We start from the raw sequence: 17,866 nt of genomic DNA, 5'->3' as shown, positions 1-17,866 counted from the left end.
CCAAATGATGTCAAATCTTCACAGAGGTATACTGTGCTGTTCATATGTCTCACACTGCATGTCAAACTGGCCCCAAAATCCTAAACCACCACCAAAACTTCACCTTGAGTTATTAGCTGGACCTCCTATAGTGATATAAATAGTTGAATACCGTGAAGGCCTCCCCAGAGGCTCTCTTTCTCTCTACTCCACTCTTCTCCCTCTCCCTTCCCCAAGTTCAGAAATGGCCAAAATGCAATTTGTAATCTTTATCGCTAATTGCGTTATGGCCATTTCAGGCATATCACACAGCTTAACGTCAGGAAAAAAAGATGTAGTTATTTCTGGCGTTAAAAACGTGCGATAGCATGCATTATGCTATTGCACAGTGTGATATTGCCCCTCATTTTCATTAATCCCACCCAAATCCCTCCTCAATCCCGCCCCTTTGAAAAATTTGTATTCGCTCGACGTGGTACTGCGATTATTGTGGGCGTTAATGCCATAACGCATTTTGATGAATAACCCTATTAGTAAGGTACTCTCCCTACTTTTTCTGTTCTTTCTTTATTGATGTTGAGGTGGGTGATTTCAGTGCTTCCATTTTGAAGGCTCTACTGTCTTGCTCTGGGAGAAATTCTTGCACAATGTGGACAATCTGGGACATCATGTTTGGGATCCAAACATCTGTAATAGACAACAGGGTCCATATTCAGTGCCTTTATCTGGCTAAGTCTGGAATTTAGCCAGAGAAATGCTTGAATTTATAACTCCCACCATCTGACATAGCTTGATAACCTGTTATGTGGCTAAACACTTATCCAGCTATGCCTGAGGCTGTCTGGAAGCAGTCCGGCCAGAGCACCATTATCCTGCTAAGTTAGCTGAAAAATACCGATTTTCACCATTATCCGGCTAAGGTAGCTGGATAACTTCAGGACAAGTGAACAGCAGTCCTAAAGTTAGCCAGATAAACATAGCCAGCTAACTTTAAGATAGCCGGGTATATTCAGCAGTGTATTGAACATCTGAATATCCAGCTAACTTTCATAGCTGGCTAGAGGCTGAACATGAACCTGAGACTGACAGTTTGTGATGGACATCTTTGATCCATATTGGCATTTCTTGAAACTTGATACAATATTCTGCCATTGTGAACAGTGACTTTGCCAGATCAAACTCAATCTTTAAAGGAAAAAAAGTAAAAAGGGGTACCTTTTTTCTTTTTAAGTAGAAGTAACAAAAACGCAAAATTGCTTACCTGTAATAGGTGTTATCCCAGGACAGCAGGATGTAGTCCTCACATATGGGTGACGTCACTGACGGAGCCCTATCATGGAAAACTTTCTGTCAAAGTTTCTAGAAACTTTTGACTGACATACTGAGCCCACTGAGCATGCCCAGCATGCCATGATCCCTCGAACCACTAGGGTCTCTCTTCAGTCTCGTTTGTAGCAATAAGCGTTAGCAAAAAATAAAATAATAAAACGTTTCGGACCCAACTCCGCGGGGTGGCAGGTGGGTTTCCTGAGGACTACATCCTGCTGTCCTGGGATAACACCTATTACAGGTAAGCAATTTTGCTTTATCCCAGGACAAGCAGGATGATAGTCCTCACATATGGGCGATTAGCAAGCTACAGGTTGAGTCATCTTTGTTTTGGACCAACAATGTACAACTTGGTACAACAGGCTCAATTGGTGTACTGTTGGGAAAAATGAGGCAACCTGAAATCACAGCAGGTTGGATGTGGAAGGAGTTGGAATCATACTGGAAATAAGTTCTTTAAGACAGATTGTCTAAAGGTTGAATCTTGTAGTCCTTCCTTTTCTAGGCAATAATGGGCTGCAAATGTGTGAAGAGAGCTCCATGTTGCAGCTTTGCAGATGTCAGCAATCGATACGGAACAATAGTGTGCTACTGAGGTTGCCATTGCTCTGAGTGTGCCGGAACTTATTCCTGGAGAGAAAGGCCTGCTTTTTCATAGCAGAAGTCTATGCAGTTTGCTAGCCAGTTAGAGAGGGTTTGTTTGCCCACTGCCATACCCGGTTTGTTTTTGTCAAAAGAAACAAAGAGCTTGGTGAATTTCCTATGGACTCTAGTGTGATCTACATAATACGCTAGCACATGTTTACAGTCCAAGGTGTGTAAAACTCTTTCGCCTTGGTGAGAGTGAGGTCTTAGAAAGAATGTGGGCAAATTTATAGACTGATTCAAGTGGAAATCTGTAACCACCTTGAGAAGGAATTTAGGGTGAGTACGGAGGACCACTCGGTCCTGTAGGAACCTGGTATAGGGTGAGTATGTTACAAGTGTTTGTAACTCACTAACTCTTCTGGCAGATGTAATAGCTACTAGGAAGAGAAATTTAACATCACAGGAATCTATGGACTCAAAGGGAGAATGCATGAGCATTGCTAGTACTACATTAAGGTCCCATTCTCTGACTGGTGGCCGTAACGGGGGTTTAAGTTGAATTAAACCTCTCATAAGCCTACTGACAAGGGGTTGCGCTGAAATCGGGGCATCCCCTACTCCCTTGTGGTAAGCTAAGATAGTACTCAAGTGTACCCTTACTGATGAAGTCTGTAGACCAGACTCAGAAAGGTGCCAGAGATAGTCTAATAAAGATGATGTGGGGCAGGAAAAGGGATCAATACTTTTCTGTGGGCAGCACGTGGTGAACCTTTTCCACGTACAACAATAGGATTTTCGTGTGGAAAGGCTTTTGTGAAGCTACAAGCACTTGAGAGACATTAGTTGAAAGATTGAGTGGTTGCAGGATCAAGCTTTCAACATCCAGGATGTGAGGGATAGGGATTGAAGGTTGGGGTGGCGCAACCTGCCCTGATCCTGGAGTTATAAGAGTGGGTGCTGTGCCCAGGCGAACTGGTTCGCTGATCGAGAGGTCGAGAAGTATGGGAAACCATACTTGTCGAGGCCAATATGGGGCTATGAGTATCATTGACCCTTTTGTCCTGTTGTAGCTTCACTAGTGTTTTGGTTATTAGCGGTATCGGGGGATACGCGTATAGAAGACCTGAGTTCCAGGGGCGAGCAAAGGTATCCTTGGCTAATTGGTTTATCTATTTGTGCAGGGAGCAGAATTTGTCCACTTTGTGATTCAGCTCGGATGCAAAGAGGTCCATTGTTGGTTGACCCCAACGTTGGAATATCTTGGTCGCTACGAAATGATCCAGGGACCAATCATGGGGTTGGAACTGACGACTGCGGCGGTTTGCAACTATGTTGTGTATGTCTGCCAGATAGGTGGCCCAGAGAAACATGGAATGTATCAGGGCCTAGTCCCAAATCTGTGTGGCTTCTTGGCAAAGGAGATAAGAACCCGTACCCCCCTGTTTGTTCAGGTACCACATGGCAACTGTGTTGTCTGTATTAGAACAGTCGTGAGCGAAAGGCAGTCCATGAATGCACAGAGAGCATAACGTATAGCTCGAAGCTCCAGGAAGTTGATTTGAAATGTTGCTTCGAGGCTCGTCCAATTACCTTGAGTTTGAAGATATGCGCTCCCCAACCTAAGGTGGATGCATCTGTAGTCAAGGTTACTTGAGGAACTGGTTGCTGGAAAGGTAAGCTGGTGAGCAAATTGTTCGTGTTTGTCCACCAGAGGAGAGATGAACGCAACTGGTGAGTTATTTGAATTGGAGACGATAGTGGTTGAATGGCTTGGATCCACTGTGTTCTCAATGTCCATTGCATTATTCTCATGACTAATCTGGCCATAGGAGTGATGTGGACCATGGAAGCCATGTGGCCTAACAGAGTAAGGAACTGATGGGCTGTAGCTGTTTGTTTTGCACGCAAAGATTTCGCTAACTGGGAGAGCGTGTCTGCGCGATCTTTTGATAGGAAAGCTTTTGACACAGTGGTGTTCAATTCTGCTCCGATGAATTGTAGAAGATAAGATAGTAGGAAGTGGGATTTTTGGTAGTTGAGAAGAAATCCCAGCGAGTGAAGCAGATTGATTGTGAGCTTGAGAGAGGTGAGAGCTCGTTTTGATTGGCTTTTGATGAGCCAGTTGTCCAGATAAGGAAAAACGTGTATGCTTTCCTTGCGTAAATGTGCCCCTGCCACAGCTAGGCACTTTGTGAATACTCGGGGTGCTGAGGCAAGTCCGAATGGCAGGACCTGGTATTGAAAGTGTTCACAACCCACCAGGAAGCGCAGGAACTTGTGATGAAGAGGAAATATTGGGATGTGAGCATAAGCATCTTGAAGATCCAGAGAACAGAGCCAATCTCCTGTTTGAAGAAGGGGAAGCATGGTGCCTAAGGATACCATCCTGAATTTTTCTTTCCGTAGAAATTTGTTGAGATTTCGGAGTTCTAAGATGGGACGTAGGCCTCCTGTTTTCTTTGGAATGAGAAAATAGCGGGAGTAGAATCCTCTGCCCTGCTGAGGTCTGGGAACTGGTTCCACAGCCCAGGCTCTTGGTAGGGTGGATAATTCTGTTTGTAGAAGAGTGGTATGATTTCTGTGTATCCAAAGAGACTTTGGTGAACATAAGAACATAAGAAATTGCCATGCTGGGTCAGACCAAGGGTCCATCAAGCCCAGCATCCTCTCCTGTGGAGAGTCTTTTGGCTGTGTGAGAAAATCCAGATGTATCTGTGTGCTATAATGGACAGAACCCATTGATCAGTGGTTATGGCTGCCCAGCTGGGTAGAAAACTGGAAACCTGGCCTCAGACTGGCAAGTTTGGATTTGGGTTCTTGGAGAGGCTGCTGTTCCCTGGGATCACTTCAAAAACCAGATGCCTGGCCTGTCTGAGGGGGAGGCTGAGGTCTGGATGTTTTGCTTTGTCTTGATTGACCTCTTTGTGATGGTCTACCATGAGAAGGTGGTGGATAATATCTACGTGATCTGTAGAAAGGTTTCCCTGTATCCTTTCTGGAGGGTCGCTGTATAGATGATGACATTTCCGCTGGTATCATGGGAGAGTTGGCGTAAAGTCTCGCTGTGATCTTTCAGCTGTGCAACTGCTGCTTGCACCTTATCACCAAACAAGTTTTCACCTGTGCAGGGTAGATCTGCCAATTTTTCCTGAACCTTAGGCCTGAGTTTGGAGGCTTTGAGCCATGCCCATCTACGAGCGCTGATACCAGTTGCTGCCATTCTAGATGAAGTTTCAAATGAATCATAGCCTGCATGGACTTCATGTTTTCCAGCTTCTAGACCCTTATGAATGATGGAGCTGAAAGAGTCCTGATGCTGTTGTGGAAGGGGTTCTGAAAAATCTAGCATCTGCTTCCACAAATTCTGTTGGTATTGTGTCATATATAGTTGATATGAGGCAATACAGGATAATAAAAGAGAACCCTGGAAAATTTTGCGACCTAAGGTATCTAGGAATTTGTGTTCCTTCCCAGGAGGTGTGGAAGAATGTGGTTTAATCCTTTTTGATCTCTTCTGCGCAGACTCTACCATCACTGACTGATGTGGGAGTTGCAGCTTCTGAAATCCAGGAATATGTTGCACTAAATAGGTGATATCTGTTCTTTTATTTACAGGTGGCACTGTGCATGGATGCTCCCAAAGGCGTCTTTGGAGACCAACTAAAACCTCATGCACGGGTATTACAACAATCTCTTTAGGAGCTTCAACAAATTGTATGACTTGTAAAGTTTTATGTCTAGTGTCCTCTTCAGTAGCCAGCTGGAAAGGGATCATTTCAGACATCTCTTTTACAAAGTTGGAGGAGGAGAGATCTTCCGGAGGTGACTTCCTTTCTTCCGGTGATGACGGGTCCGACAAGATGTCTTCAGTGGAGGAATCAGTCTACATCCTCCCAGGTGTCTGATAACGTGTGTGGACGTGGACTAGCAGGAGGAATGGAAAATAGTATCGATAGAGACTTCATTTTTGAAGGTTCCATCGATGATTTTTGTTTCTTTTTACCTGGCATCGATGTTATTAGAATCAGCATCAATGGAATCGGGCGGCTTGATGCCAATAGACCCGACGGTCCTGGAATTGGCTGATTGGCATCGGAGAAGTCAGCTTCCGAAGAGTCTGGAATCAGCACCAGTGGATCCGGATGCTTAATCGGTGTCTTCAGCCTCGATGGCACCGGTTGAGTCGGCAAGGCACCAAGCAAGGAATAGAGCAGAGACAGTAACGGCTGAAGCATCGATGCCTCTGGAGTCGGTGGAGGCATGGGAACCGGCACCGGTGGATGGAAGTCACGGAGGGCATAGACTACTGCCTGGCGGATGAATCCTTCCAGGTCCTCCCTAATAGCTGATGTGGACAGAGAAGCTATAGGGGGTGGTAGAGGAGGCAAAACTGGCTACACCACAGGTCCTTGTGGAGCTCAGTAACAAACACAGATATCAGGTTGGATTGCCTCGGTTCCGGAATCGATGGCATTGAAGCTTCTTCAATCCTGGGCTTTTTAGAGGTGGGTCGATAGAAACTGAACTCACCCCCGGATCAGAATCAGCACCAGGCGGATCCAGTTGATGCCGATGACTATGTTTTTCACGGTGCTCTCCTTTTTCAAGTACTGATGCCGACTTTGTCGATGCCTTCGATGGAGTTGGAGATAGCGGGTCCCCACTACTCCCATGCACCCGGCGAGTTTTAAGGATAACCTTTTTTGTAACTCCTGCCAGTGATGACTGCGTCGATGATGATGGAACTAGCTGGATACTAAAAAGGTGTTCCATTTTATCTAGATGGGCCTGTCTACCTTTGGAAGTCATCTCGGCACACTGGGGACATGATGAAACGTTGTGTCTGGGGCCAAGGCACAGAACACACTCAATATGTGGATCAGTGATGGACATGGTACGGGGGCAATTAGGGCATTTTTTGAAGCTGGTTGCCATTGTGATAGGCCAGACAACCGTCGACGGCCTGTGGTCACCAAAAAAATAAAGGAACGGTATCGACCGCAAATATAGATTTTGTCACCGATCGAGGGAAAAGTGATCCTGAGACTGGGAGACCCCAATGAGGGAATTTTTCTGAGAAAAAAATATTAGTTTTTCCAAGGAAAAGTTGTGTGAGGCTAACTGCAGCATGGAAAAAAGACTGAAGGGAGACACCCCCCGCCCCCCTGTGGCTCGAAGGATCGTGGCATACTGGGCATGCTCCGTGGGCTCAGTGTGCCAGTCAAAAGTTTCTAGAAACTTTAACAGAAAGTTTTCCGTGATAGGGCTCCATCTAGTGAAGTCACCCATATGTGAGGACTATCATCCTGCTTGTCCTGGGATAACAGAAAATACAAAAATTCTGACAAATCTTCTGACTGGAGTCACCAGTGGCAAAAATACAAGTAACACTGCAAAAGCAGAGGTTCGAGTATGTGTGCTTGCTCAATCAAAAAGGACTGAAGAGGCAGCAAATGCTCATGAACATATGCATGGACAAATAATCCCCATATGTTTTTCTGCGCTCTAAGACAGCTTGTCTATGTTGACGCCATCTCATGACATTATCCACTAGGTGTAGCCAATTTGATCTTGCTTGTTGACAGGGAATATTTCAATGTAAAACATAGAAACCTCAAAGACATATCATGTTTCAACAATTATATATTTGATAAAAAAAATAAAGATTTCCACATCATGATAGGTCATACAACAAAACTATGTCATGAGTTCAGATTTAAGAAGGTGATTATCTGAAAATGAATATATATTTAATGCATGCATTCACCAGACTGTCAGACACCAATAACTATGTGGCATGTAAAACTGTTCCAATATAGAATTGCACATGATTTTTCAATAAATCAGAGATAAGCATGTTGCTTCTGGAATGACATGTGAAGTCTTTGCTAAATTCCAACATACACCTACAAAGAATTTCACTCAGACTGCTTTGAAGTTCAAGTACTCAGGTACTGGAAGACTACTCTCCCTTTTTAAACACCCTTTCCTTAAAGCAGCTATAACACACATCCTTTGAGTGGTATACAACTAGCAAGATTAATACAGTTTTACAAAGAGGTGGCTGAAAAAGTTAAGGACAAAAATCAATTTAAAGTACAAGGGATCTCAGAAAGAGGGGCACAAGGAAGAATAAACACTAAAGTTGAAAAAAAGCAGGTACAGTAATCAGAACAACAAAGCTGAAAGCGGAAGAAAGTAAAGCAAGGTGAGAAGAATTTCAGATATATTAAGGAAAGGAGGAAGGACAGAGGTGGAATTATAAGATCGATGAAAAAAAGAACAGTGTGGAGAGTAACAAGGAAAAAGTAGAAATACTAAATACTTTTGTTCAGTATTTGGTGAAAAGGGATTGGAGGAGGACTACTGATCATTGGCAGGGGTATATATGGCAGTGGTTGAGATGTCACTATTTACAGAAAGGAGAGTGTGTGCATAACTAGCAGAACTGAAAGTGGACAAAGCTATGGGGCTGGATGAAATTCTAGGATATTAATGGAGCTCAGAGAATATGGCAGGTTCGCTGAAGGATATGTGCAATAGACCTGTGAAGAGAGGAGGGCTTCAGCAGGATTGGAGACAGGCAAATGTGTTTCTGCTTCATAGAAGTGGTAAAAAAAGAAGTTGGAAACTACAAACTGCGTAGTCTAATCTTGGTGGTAGGAAAATTAATAAACACTCTACTGAAGGAAAGGATAGTGAAGCAACATGAATCCAATTAGTTGCAGGATCCTAGGCAGCATGGTTTTATCAGAGGGAAACTGTGCCAAACAAATCTGATCTTTTTTTTTTCCTTTGGGTGAGTAAAGAATTAGATCAAGAGTGTGCACTCAATGTTGTAAACTTAGATTTTACTTGTCTCACATAGGAGACTCAAATAAACTGAGCAGTCTGGAGTTGAGACCCAAGGTGGTAGGCTGAATAGAAACTGGATGGGTGATAGAAAACAGAGGGTAGTGGTAAATGGAGTTCACTTTGAGGAAAGTCGTAGCCTAGTGGTCAGAACAATGGGCCCTGAACCAGGGAAGCCAGGGTTCAGTTCCCACTCACGGATTGCTAAGGCAAATCACCTCTCCCTCTGGCAAAAATAAATGTGGTGAATAACCTGTATTGTCCTCTCACACTGAGGACAAGTCTCCCAGGGCTACTGCCCAAGAGGGAAGGCTTAGGCCGGCCATCATAGTAGATGATTCAAGTATTAGAAATGTAGATAGCAGGGTGGCTGGTGGATATGAGGACCGCCTGATAACTTGCCTGCCTGGTTCGAAGGTGGGAGACCTCACGCATCACCTAGATAGGATTATAGACAGTGCTGGGGAGGAGCCGGCTGTCATGGTACATGTGGGCACCAACGACATAGGAAAATGTGGGAGAGAGGTTCTGGAAACCAAATTTAGGATTTTAGGTAGAAAGCTGAAATCCAGAACCTCCAGGGTGGCATTCTCTGAAATGCTTCCTGTTCCACGTGCAGGTCCCCAGAGGCAGGAAGAGCTCCAGACTTTCAATGCGTGGATGAGACGATGGTGCAGGGAAGAGGGATTCAGTTTTATAAGGAACTGGGAAAACGTTTGGGGAAGGGGGAGACTTTTCCGAAAGGATGGGCTCCACCTTAACCAGAGTGGAACCAAGCTGCTGGCACTAACTTTTAAAAAAGAGATAGAGCAGCTTTTAAACTAGAACAAGGGGGAAAGCAGTCACTCACAGTGCATGGTTCAGAGGAATGTATCCCTTTAAGGATACTAATGAAACAGGAGAATTAGGGAATCCCAACAGAGAGGTTCCAATAAAAGCAAATGTAGTCCATGTGCCTATATGTAAAAAATCACCTGAGCTAAAGATTTCTAATATATTCCTATCAACTGAAAAGCAGGTTGTCAATACAAACAAAAAACCTACTTTGAAATATCTGTATGCCAATGTCAGAAGTCTAAGAAGTAAGATGGGAGAGAGTTAGAGTGTACAGCAGTACATGATGAGACTGAGATAATTGGCATCACAGAGACCTGATTCAAGGAGGATAACCAAATGGGACCGTGCTATATCAGGGTAAAAATTATACCACAATGATAGGGAGGATCAACTTGGTGGGGGTGTGGCACTTTATGTCCAGGAGGGTATAGAATCCAACAGGATAAAGATCATACAAGAGACTAAATGCTCAGTAGAATCTATATGGGTAGAAATCCCAAGTGTGTTGGGTAAGAGTATAGTGATGAGTATACTACCGTCCACCTGGACAAAATGGTCAGACAGATGATGAAATGCTAAGAGAAATCAGGGAAGCTAACCAATTTGGCAATGCAATAATAATGGGAGATTTCAATTACCTATCAATATCAAGGTGGAAAACAAAATAATTTACTATGTATAATAGCTTAAGAAGGTGTCAGCAAGCCTGATGTTGTGTGACTTTCTCAAAGACACCAACCGGTCTTCTCAATCATTCACCTTCTTTTGATTTTTAATTTATTCAAAAGTATTTTTTGTTGATATTTTTTGCTTTTTCTTTGAAAATAGTCCTCCATCTGTGAAAAGTAGACTCTTAAGAAATTTTACTTTTACATATGATAGCCCAACACGGCCAGTGTTTCACTGTTAAGCTTCTTCAGGGGCATATGAAGAACATATAGATAAGAGTCTTTATCTCGTTCACAAGGACGTAGCGTCTCAACTTTTGTAACCGGAACAAGGAGGAGCTCCTTAGTTGCGGTGGATAACTGGTGACTCCCTTTGGTAATAGTTTTAGATTTCAATTACCCCAATATTGACTGGGTAAATGTAACATCAGGTCTTGCTAGAGACAAAGTTCCTAGATGTAATAAATGACTGCTTCATGGAGCAACTGGTTCAGGAACCAACAAGAAAAGGAGCTATTTTAGATTTAATTCTTAATGGAACGCAGGATTTGGTGACGGAGGTAACGGTGGTGGGGATACTTGGCAATAGTGATCATAACATGAACAAATTTAAACTAATAATTGGAAGGGGGACAATAAGTAAATCTACAGCTCTAACACTAAATTTTCAAAAGGGAAACTTTGATAAAATGAGGAAAATAGTTAGAAAAAAAAACAGAAAGGTGCAGCTGCAAAGGTTAAAAGTGTTCAACAGGCATGGACATTGTTTAAAAATACAATCCTAGACGCGTAGCCCAGGTGTATTCCATGTCTTAAGAAAGGTGGAAGGAAGGCAAAATGATTACAGACACAGTTAAAATGTGAGGTGAATCTAGCCAAAAAAACATCCTTCAAAAATTGGAAGAAGGATCTATCTGAAGAAAATAGGATAAAGCATAAGCATTGTCAAGTTAAATGTAAAACATTGATAATACAGGCAAAGAGAGAATTTGAAATGAATTTGGCCATAGAGGCAATAACTCATAATAAAAACCTTTTAAAATATATCCGAAGAAAGAAGCCTATGAGTGAGTCGGTTGGACTGTTAGATGACTGAGGGGTTAAAGGGGCTTTTAGGAAAGATAAGGCCATTGCAGAAAAACTAAATGAATTCTTTGCTTCCATGTTTACTAATGAAGATGTTGGGGACATACCAGTTCCGGAGATGGTTTTCAAGGGTGAGGAGTCAGACAAACTGAACAAAATCACTGTGAACCTGGAAGATGTAGTGGGCCAGATTGACAAACTAAAGAGTAGCAAGTCACCTGGACCGGATGGTATGCATCCTAGGGTACTGAAGAAACTCAAAAATGAAATTTCTGATCTATTAGTTAAAATTTGTAACCTATCATTAAAATCATCCATTGTACCTGAGGACTGGAAAGTGGGCAATGTAACCCCAATATTTAAAAAGGGCTCCATGGGCGATCTGGGAAACTATAGACCAGTGAGTCTGATTTCAGTGCCGGGAAAAATAGTGGAAACTATTCTAAAGATCAAAATTGTAGAGCATATAGAAAGACATGGTTTAATGGAACATAGGCAACATGGATTTACCCAAGGGAAGTCTTGCCTAATAAATCTGCTTTATTTTTTTAAAGTGGTTAATAAACATGGGGATAAAGGTAAACTGGTAGATGTAGTGTATTTGGATTTTCAGAAGGCATTTGACAAAGTCCCTCATGAGACGCTTCTAAGAAACTAAAAAGTCATGGGATAGGAGGCGATGTCCTTTCGTGGATTACAAACTGGTTAAAAGACAGAAAACAGAGTAGGATTAAATGGTCAATTTTCTCAGTGGAAAAGGGTAAACAGTGGAGTGCCTCAGTGATCTGTACTTGGACCGGTGCTTTTCAATATATTTATAAATGATCTGGAAAGGAATAAGACGAGCGAGGTTATCATATTTGCAGATGATACAACATTTTTCCGAGTAGTTAAATCACAAGCGGATTGTGATACATTACAGGAGGACCTTGCGAGACTGAAAGATTGGGCATCCAAATGGCAGTTGAAATTTAATGTGGACAAGTGCAAGGTGTTGCATATAGGGAAAAATAAACCTTGCTGTAGTTACAGCCAGGAAAAAGATCTAGGTATCATAGTGGATAATACTTTGAAGTCATCGGCTCATTGTGCTGCAACAGTCAAAAAAAGCAAACAGAATGTTAGGAATTATTAGGAAGGGAATGGTTAATAAAACGGAAAATGTCAATGCCTCTGTATTGCTCCATGGTGAGACCGCATCTTGAATACTGTGTACAATTCTGGTCGCCGCATCTCAAAAAAGATATAGTTGCGATGGAGAAGGACAGAGAAGGGCGACCAAAATGATAAAGGGAATGGAACAGCTCCCCTATGAGGAAAGGCTGATGAGGTTAGGGCTGTTCAGCTTGGAGAAGAGATGGCTGAGGGGGGATATGATAGAGGTCTTTAAAATCATGAGAGGTCTTGAACAAGAAGATATGAATTGGTTATTTACACTTTCGGATAATAGAAGGACGAGGGGGCATTCCATGAAGTTAGCAAGTAGCACATTTAAGACTAACAGAGAAAATTCTTTTTCACTCAACGCACAATTAAGCTCTGGAATTTGTTGCCAGAGGATGTGTTTAGTACAGTTAGTGTAGCTGGGTTCAAAAAAAGGTTTGGATAAGTTCTTGGAGAAGTCCATTAACTGCAATTAAGTTTACTTAGGTAATAGCCACTGCTATTAATTGCATCAGTAGCATGGGATCTTCTTGGTGTTTGGTACTTGCCAGGTTTCTTGTGGCCTGGTTTGGCCTCTGTTGGAAACAGGATGCTGGGCCTGAGGGACCCTTGGTCTGACCAAGCATGGCAATTTCTTATGTTCTTATGTTCTAATAGTGATTAGCAGCATGCTTCATGTATCTGTCCTAGGGCTGGTTCAGTTTGATATCTTTGTGAGCAATATTACAGAGGGATTAGAAGAGAAGATTTGCTTTTTTATAGACGACTAAGAGCTGTAATAGAGTGGACATAACAGAGAGTAGACAGAATGAGAAATGATCTAAGAAAGCTTAAGGAGTGATGACTGTTTGGCAGTTAAAATTAAATGCAAAAAAACTGCAGATTCTTGAATTTGGGGGTATAGAAGTCTAAAGGATCAGTAAATGATAGGGGAGTGAGATACTGATACGAAAGAAACCTCAGGGTGAGTGTGTTCAATCAAATCAAGGTAGCAACACAGTGCATTAAGATGGTGGCCAGAGTCAGAGGGATGCTAGTATAACTAGGGAGAAGTATAATCAAAAGCAAAAATAAAGGTATAATGCTTCTGTACAGGACATTGGTAAGACTTTACCTAGAAAATTATGTCAATTCAGGAGGCTGTACCTCCAAAAATATATAGAACAGCTGGATATGGTCCAGAAGGTGGCTACCAAAGTTGCACAGGTTCTACACCATAAACTGTTGAGATGAGAGAAAGTTTTAAAAATATATACCGGAGAGGAGAGGAGAAACCAGAGTGGGGGAGATATGGTAAAGAGATGGTAAAAACATTCAAATACTTCAAAGGTATTCACAAATCTTTCAGAGAAAATAATGCTCTAGAATAACTGACTCAAAAGGGGTAGAATCAGAAACAACATCAGATGCATGGAATGGCCTCCCAGTGGAAGTTTTGGAGACAAAAACGGTAACAAAATTCAAGTAAGCATGGAATAAGCAGAGGTTCCCTAGTTGAAAAGTAGTAAGGTGAAAGCCAGATTTCAACAGGGATCTATGACACTGCACTTGGAATAAAACTGAGCAGATTAGATGGGCCTAATGGTCCATACCTATTGTCATATTCTGTTTCTATGTAAAACCATTTGATCTTCCAATAACTTAAATATGTCTGCATCAAATTTACAAAACAAAGCATTCAGGGAACAAATAAAGTCTGTTTTTGATAAAGAACTGTTTGAAGAATGATTTTAGGCTTTTCAAGTTTAAATGTGTAAGGATTAATTTGATGATTTGTTTTTATATGTTTATTATTGTTTGTATGATTATATTGTGAATATATAAAGTGTACTCTGCACTGGACAATACCTATGAATTGGAAGATGTGGAATAGAAGCATTTTTAAATAAAATAAATAAAATTTTCAACAATCTATAGGAAAGAGGATACACAACACAATGCAAGTAAGGTGTCACAAGATGTGCGAAATTTAAGTATGGTTTCAATCTTTTAAGACTCCATTGATAATATACTATTATTTTAAGATTATTCATGGTGAAATGTTAAAAGAATAAATAAAATCAAGAACATGAAGATAACCTCAACAATTATATATTATGTAACTCCTTACTTTAGTAAACATTATCTGTGAAAAACAAGTTTACTATAGTATCATCCATCATTTTATGAAAAACTAAGAGGGGTAAGTGAACCACACAAAAATATAAAAGCAGCAAGAGTGGTACCCAAAACAATAATAAAATAATACATATTTAAAATGTATGATAAGATATTACAAATTTAATATCAATAGGGCATATTTACAATAAAATCAAACAAAATTAGCACAATAATGGATCCAATACAATCTATGATGAAGTGCTGCAGACTGTCCACTGTTAGCTGTGATTTCTGTTTGCAAATAAAAAAGAATTTTCAGTATGCCATTTCTGATGCCTCTTAGGGTGCCTTGGAATTTTTATAGCTCATTTTAGGTGTGTGACTTTTAAGCTCATTTATAGTTCAGTGGTCAGTCTCTTCTCCTCTTAGCTAGGAAGGAATAAGGACAATCAAATATATAATCACCCATGAAGCAGATATGTTGTCGAAACATGGCCATGTCGGATGCATTGGGTCCATCATTGTGCTAATTTTATGTTTAATTATATTGTAAATATGCCCTATTGATATTAAATTAGTAATATTTTATCGTAGATTTTAAATATTTAATTTTTTTTTGTGTACCATTCTTGTTGCTTTCGTACCCATCATTTTATACGCCTTCATTAATGACACAGATGTAATAAACACAAAAAAGAAAGATGTAGTTAACCAACAAAGTTAACACAGTACATTCATACTACAGACATACAGTAAATCTACTTTTAAAATTGAACATTCCTACCATATACAATGAGACATTTCTAGCAGATAGTTATTATTGTATTGTAATTATGTAAAAAAAAAAAAAAAACCCGAGTGCTGTTTCACATAGTAATAAGTAACATTAAAATAGGACCTGGTTATAGATTTATCATAGAAATAACTGATGACAATCATTTACTATGATTAGAATGGAATTATACTTCTTTCATATATATTTCCCAATAATCCCTAGGCTTACATAAACAAGAACTCAAATTAAATAAAATGTACTAGATTATGACACTACTACATAATCTACATTCATCATTCAAGTTCAGAATTTTTTCTGTTTTAAACCAGGATGATTTGCTGGCTACAGTAAATTGTTCACTAAAACCTTTTAAACACACAACCAAAATTCAGTGAACATGCATTGCAGAAACCAAGCACCATTCTAGAGTCAAAGTTCTGGCCAGATATAAGGTTACATACCTGAAAAACTCAAAGTTGAGACATGCTTTCGGTAAGAAGAATTTATCGTCTTGCTTGAACCATAATTTGCTCATGGCAGTATCCTAAGAAAAAAAAAATACATTGAGAATTTAATTTTTCAAGGGGATTTGAAAACTGATATAGATATATATAATTTCTTTTGTAATGGAATGAATAAATACTGTATATATTCTCTATCATAGGACTCCCTGTTGCTTCACTGAGAGTAATTCAGGTTCTGCAGAATTCTGCAACCTGCCTTTTAGTTGCTGGTCAGTGCCAGGAGTATATTACTCTTCGGTTGCAGAAACTTCACTGGCTACCAGTAAGATACCGGACGGCATTTCAAACTCAGGTCCTTGTATTTAAGATCCTGAACTCAGGCGGGCCTTCTTATTTATCTGATCTGCTTAAGTACTATATTCAGTCTTGGACCTTGCAATCCAGGGACAAACATTTACTGGTAATTCCTACCATTCAGACAGCGCAATTGCAGTAGCTGCGAGTTAGGGCTTTTTTTGTTGCAGGGCCAAAATTACCTGAGACCCTATGGGCTTACAGTGCTATTAAATTATTTAGAAAACAACTTAAGATACTGCTGTTTAGGCATGCTTTCGATCCCTAATGTAAAAGGAGTGAACTTTTATAGTACTTATGTTTGGAAACTTCTTATGTTTGTTTTTGTTTTAATATTGAATGTTTTTAAAATATTATGAATTTTATTTGCCATTGTAATCCACCTAGCACGCATTGGTCAATATAGGCGGAATATAAACATTTTAAATAAATAAATAGGCATGTGTGAATCAAATTAATCCTAATAGATACATATACCATAAATACAAAAGTAGGAACACTAAACAAAATCATAGAAAACTGAAATATTTTTTGTATATTTTAAATTATGCAATGTTTAAGTATACAGAATCAGAGAATAAAAAGTACTAGCTATTGCCACGTGATGTAAAGCAAAAAATGCTATAGCATCTATACTGGAAATAATGAATCATGCAAAGTCCTCATAAGAGTCCTGTAAGAAATAGGAACCTGCTTCTGGTTATTAAGAGAATAGTTGCTTGATGAAAAGTTCTATGCAATAGTTCTTTTAGTTAGCAGTTCCTACAAGAGTCTATATGGATGGAAGTGGTAATAGCCGAGCACAGTCTGCAGCAACGGAAGTCTATGTTGGTAGAGTTGCTCAAAGCTGAGCGCACCCCAACAAAAGACCTTAAAATGTTTTGCCAATACTGGCTTCCTCAGGGGGAAGAATAATGATAAAGCACTGAGCAGATGTACTGAATTGCTTCAAAAGAAAACTAATCGGTACTGATGCGGCATTGTCAGGCATATCAGAAAAAATTTTCAACAAAGTTTAAATATAATTTAAGGTTGGCCTTGTTGTGAGTATGGGAGGAGTTATTGGGAAAACATAGGGAGACAGCAGGCAATGGATGCAGATACAAACACTGCTGGGAGGCTTGCCAGCGGGAGAAGTTTAGGTAAGAGATAGTGGGGGTCAGGTTTGGACATCAGATTTAAAAATTTTAAAGTTTAACTTGATAAAGTTTAGTAGTGAGAAGGGATTTGAGGATTATAACTGTTCTTTGTAACTATTCTGTGTAACATACAGGCAATAAGTGAGTAACACCATACTGTCTTATTTAATCATAGTGGATAATTGAAAGAACATTTCTGAGAAGCGGTAATCAATTTGCCTACAACTAGCCACCACAGCAGTAACCATGATGCAAATAATATGAGATGAATTTACAAAGAACCCCATGAAGAAGCCTGTGTTCCGGGTGAAACAAGATCCTTGTTGAGGTAGGATATAATTACTTTTCTGGACACTTCACGCATATCCAGCATAGCTCTCTGCTTCAACAGCAGGGGAACAAGACTGATACTTCACTTTCAATGCATAGCCAGCATGGCTCTCTGCTTCAACAGCAGGGGGGAATGAAGAAACATGGATCTATATTCAGGCAACAACCAACAAGGACTGAATTACATAGTCTGGATAAACA

General features: G+C 40.4%; 1 protein-coding gene across 3 annotated transcripts in view; it reads right to left on the bottom strand.

Moving 5' to 3' along the window:
- Positions 1–17,866, bottom strand: part of IDE (insulin degrading enzyme) — a 434,361-nt gene that overhangs the window by 222,158 nt on the left and 194,337 nt on the right. For all 3 annotated transcript variants that reach the window (XM_029609922.1, XM_029609921.1, XM_029609920.1), the window contains exon 14: positions 15,840–15,922. In XM_029609922.1, coding sequence (XP_029465782.1) covers positions 15,840–15,922 — 83 coding nt within the window. The remainder of the gene's footprint in view (positions 1–15,839; positions 15,923–17,866) is intronic.

This window comes from Rhinatrema bivittatum, chromosome 7, assembly GCF_901001135.1.
Source record: "Rhinatrema bivittatum chromosome 7, aRhiBiv1.1, whole genome shotgun sequence".
Taxonomy (NCBI): Eukaryota; Metazoa; Chordata; class Amphibia; order Gymnophiona; family Rhinatrematidae; genus Rhinatrema; species Rhinatrema bivittatum.
Note: the sequence above shows the minus strand (reverse complement) of the source record. Positions and strands in the feature narration are given on the sequence as shown.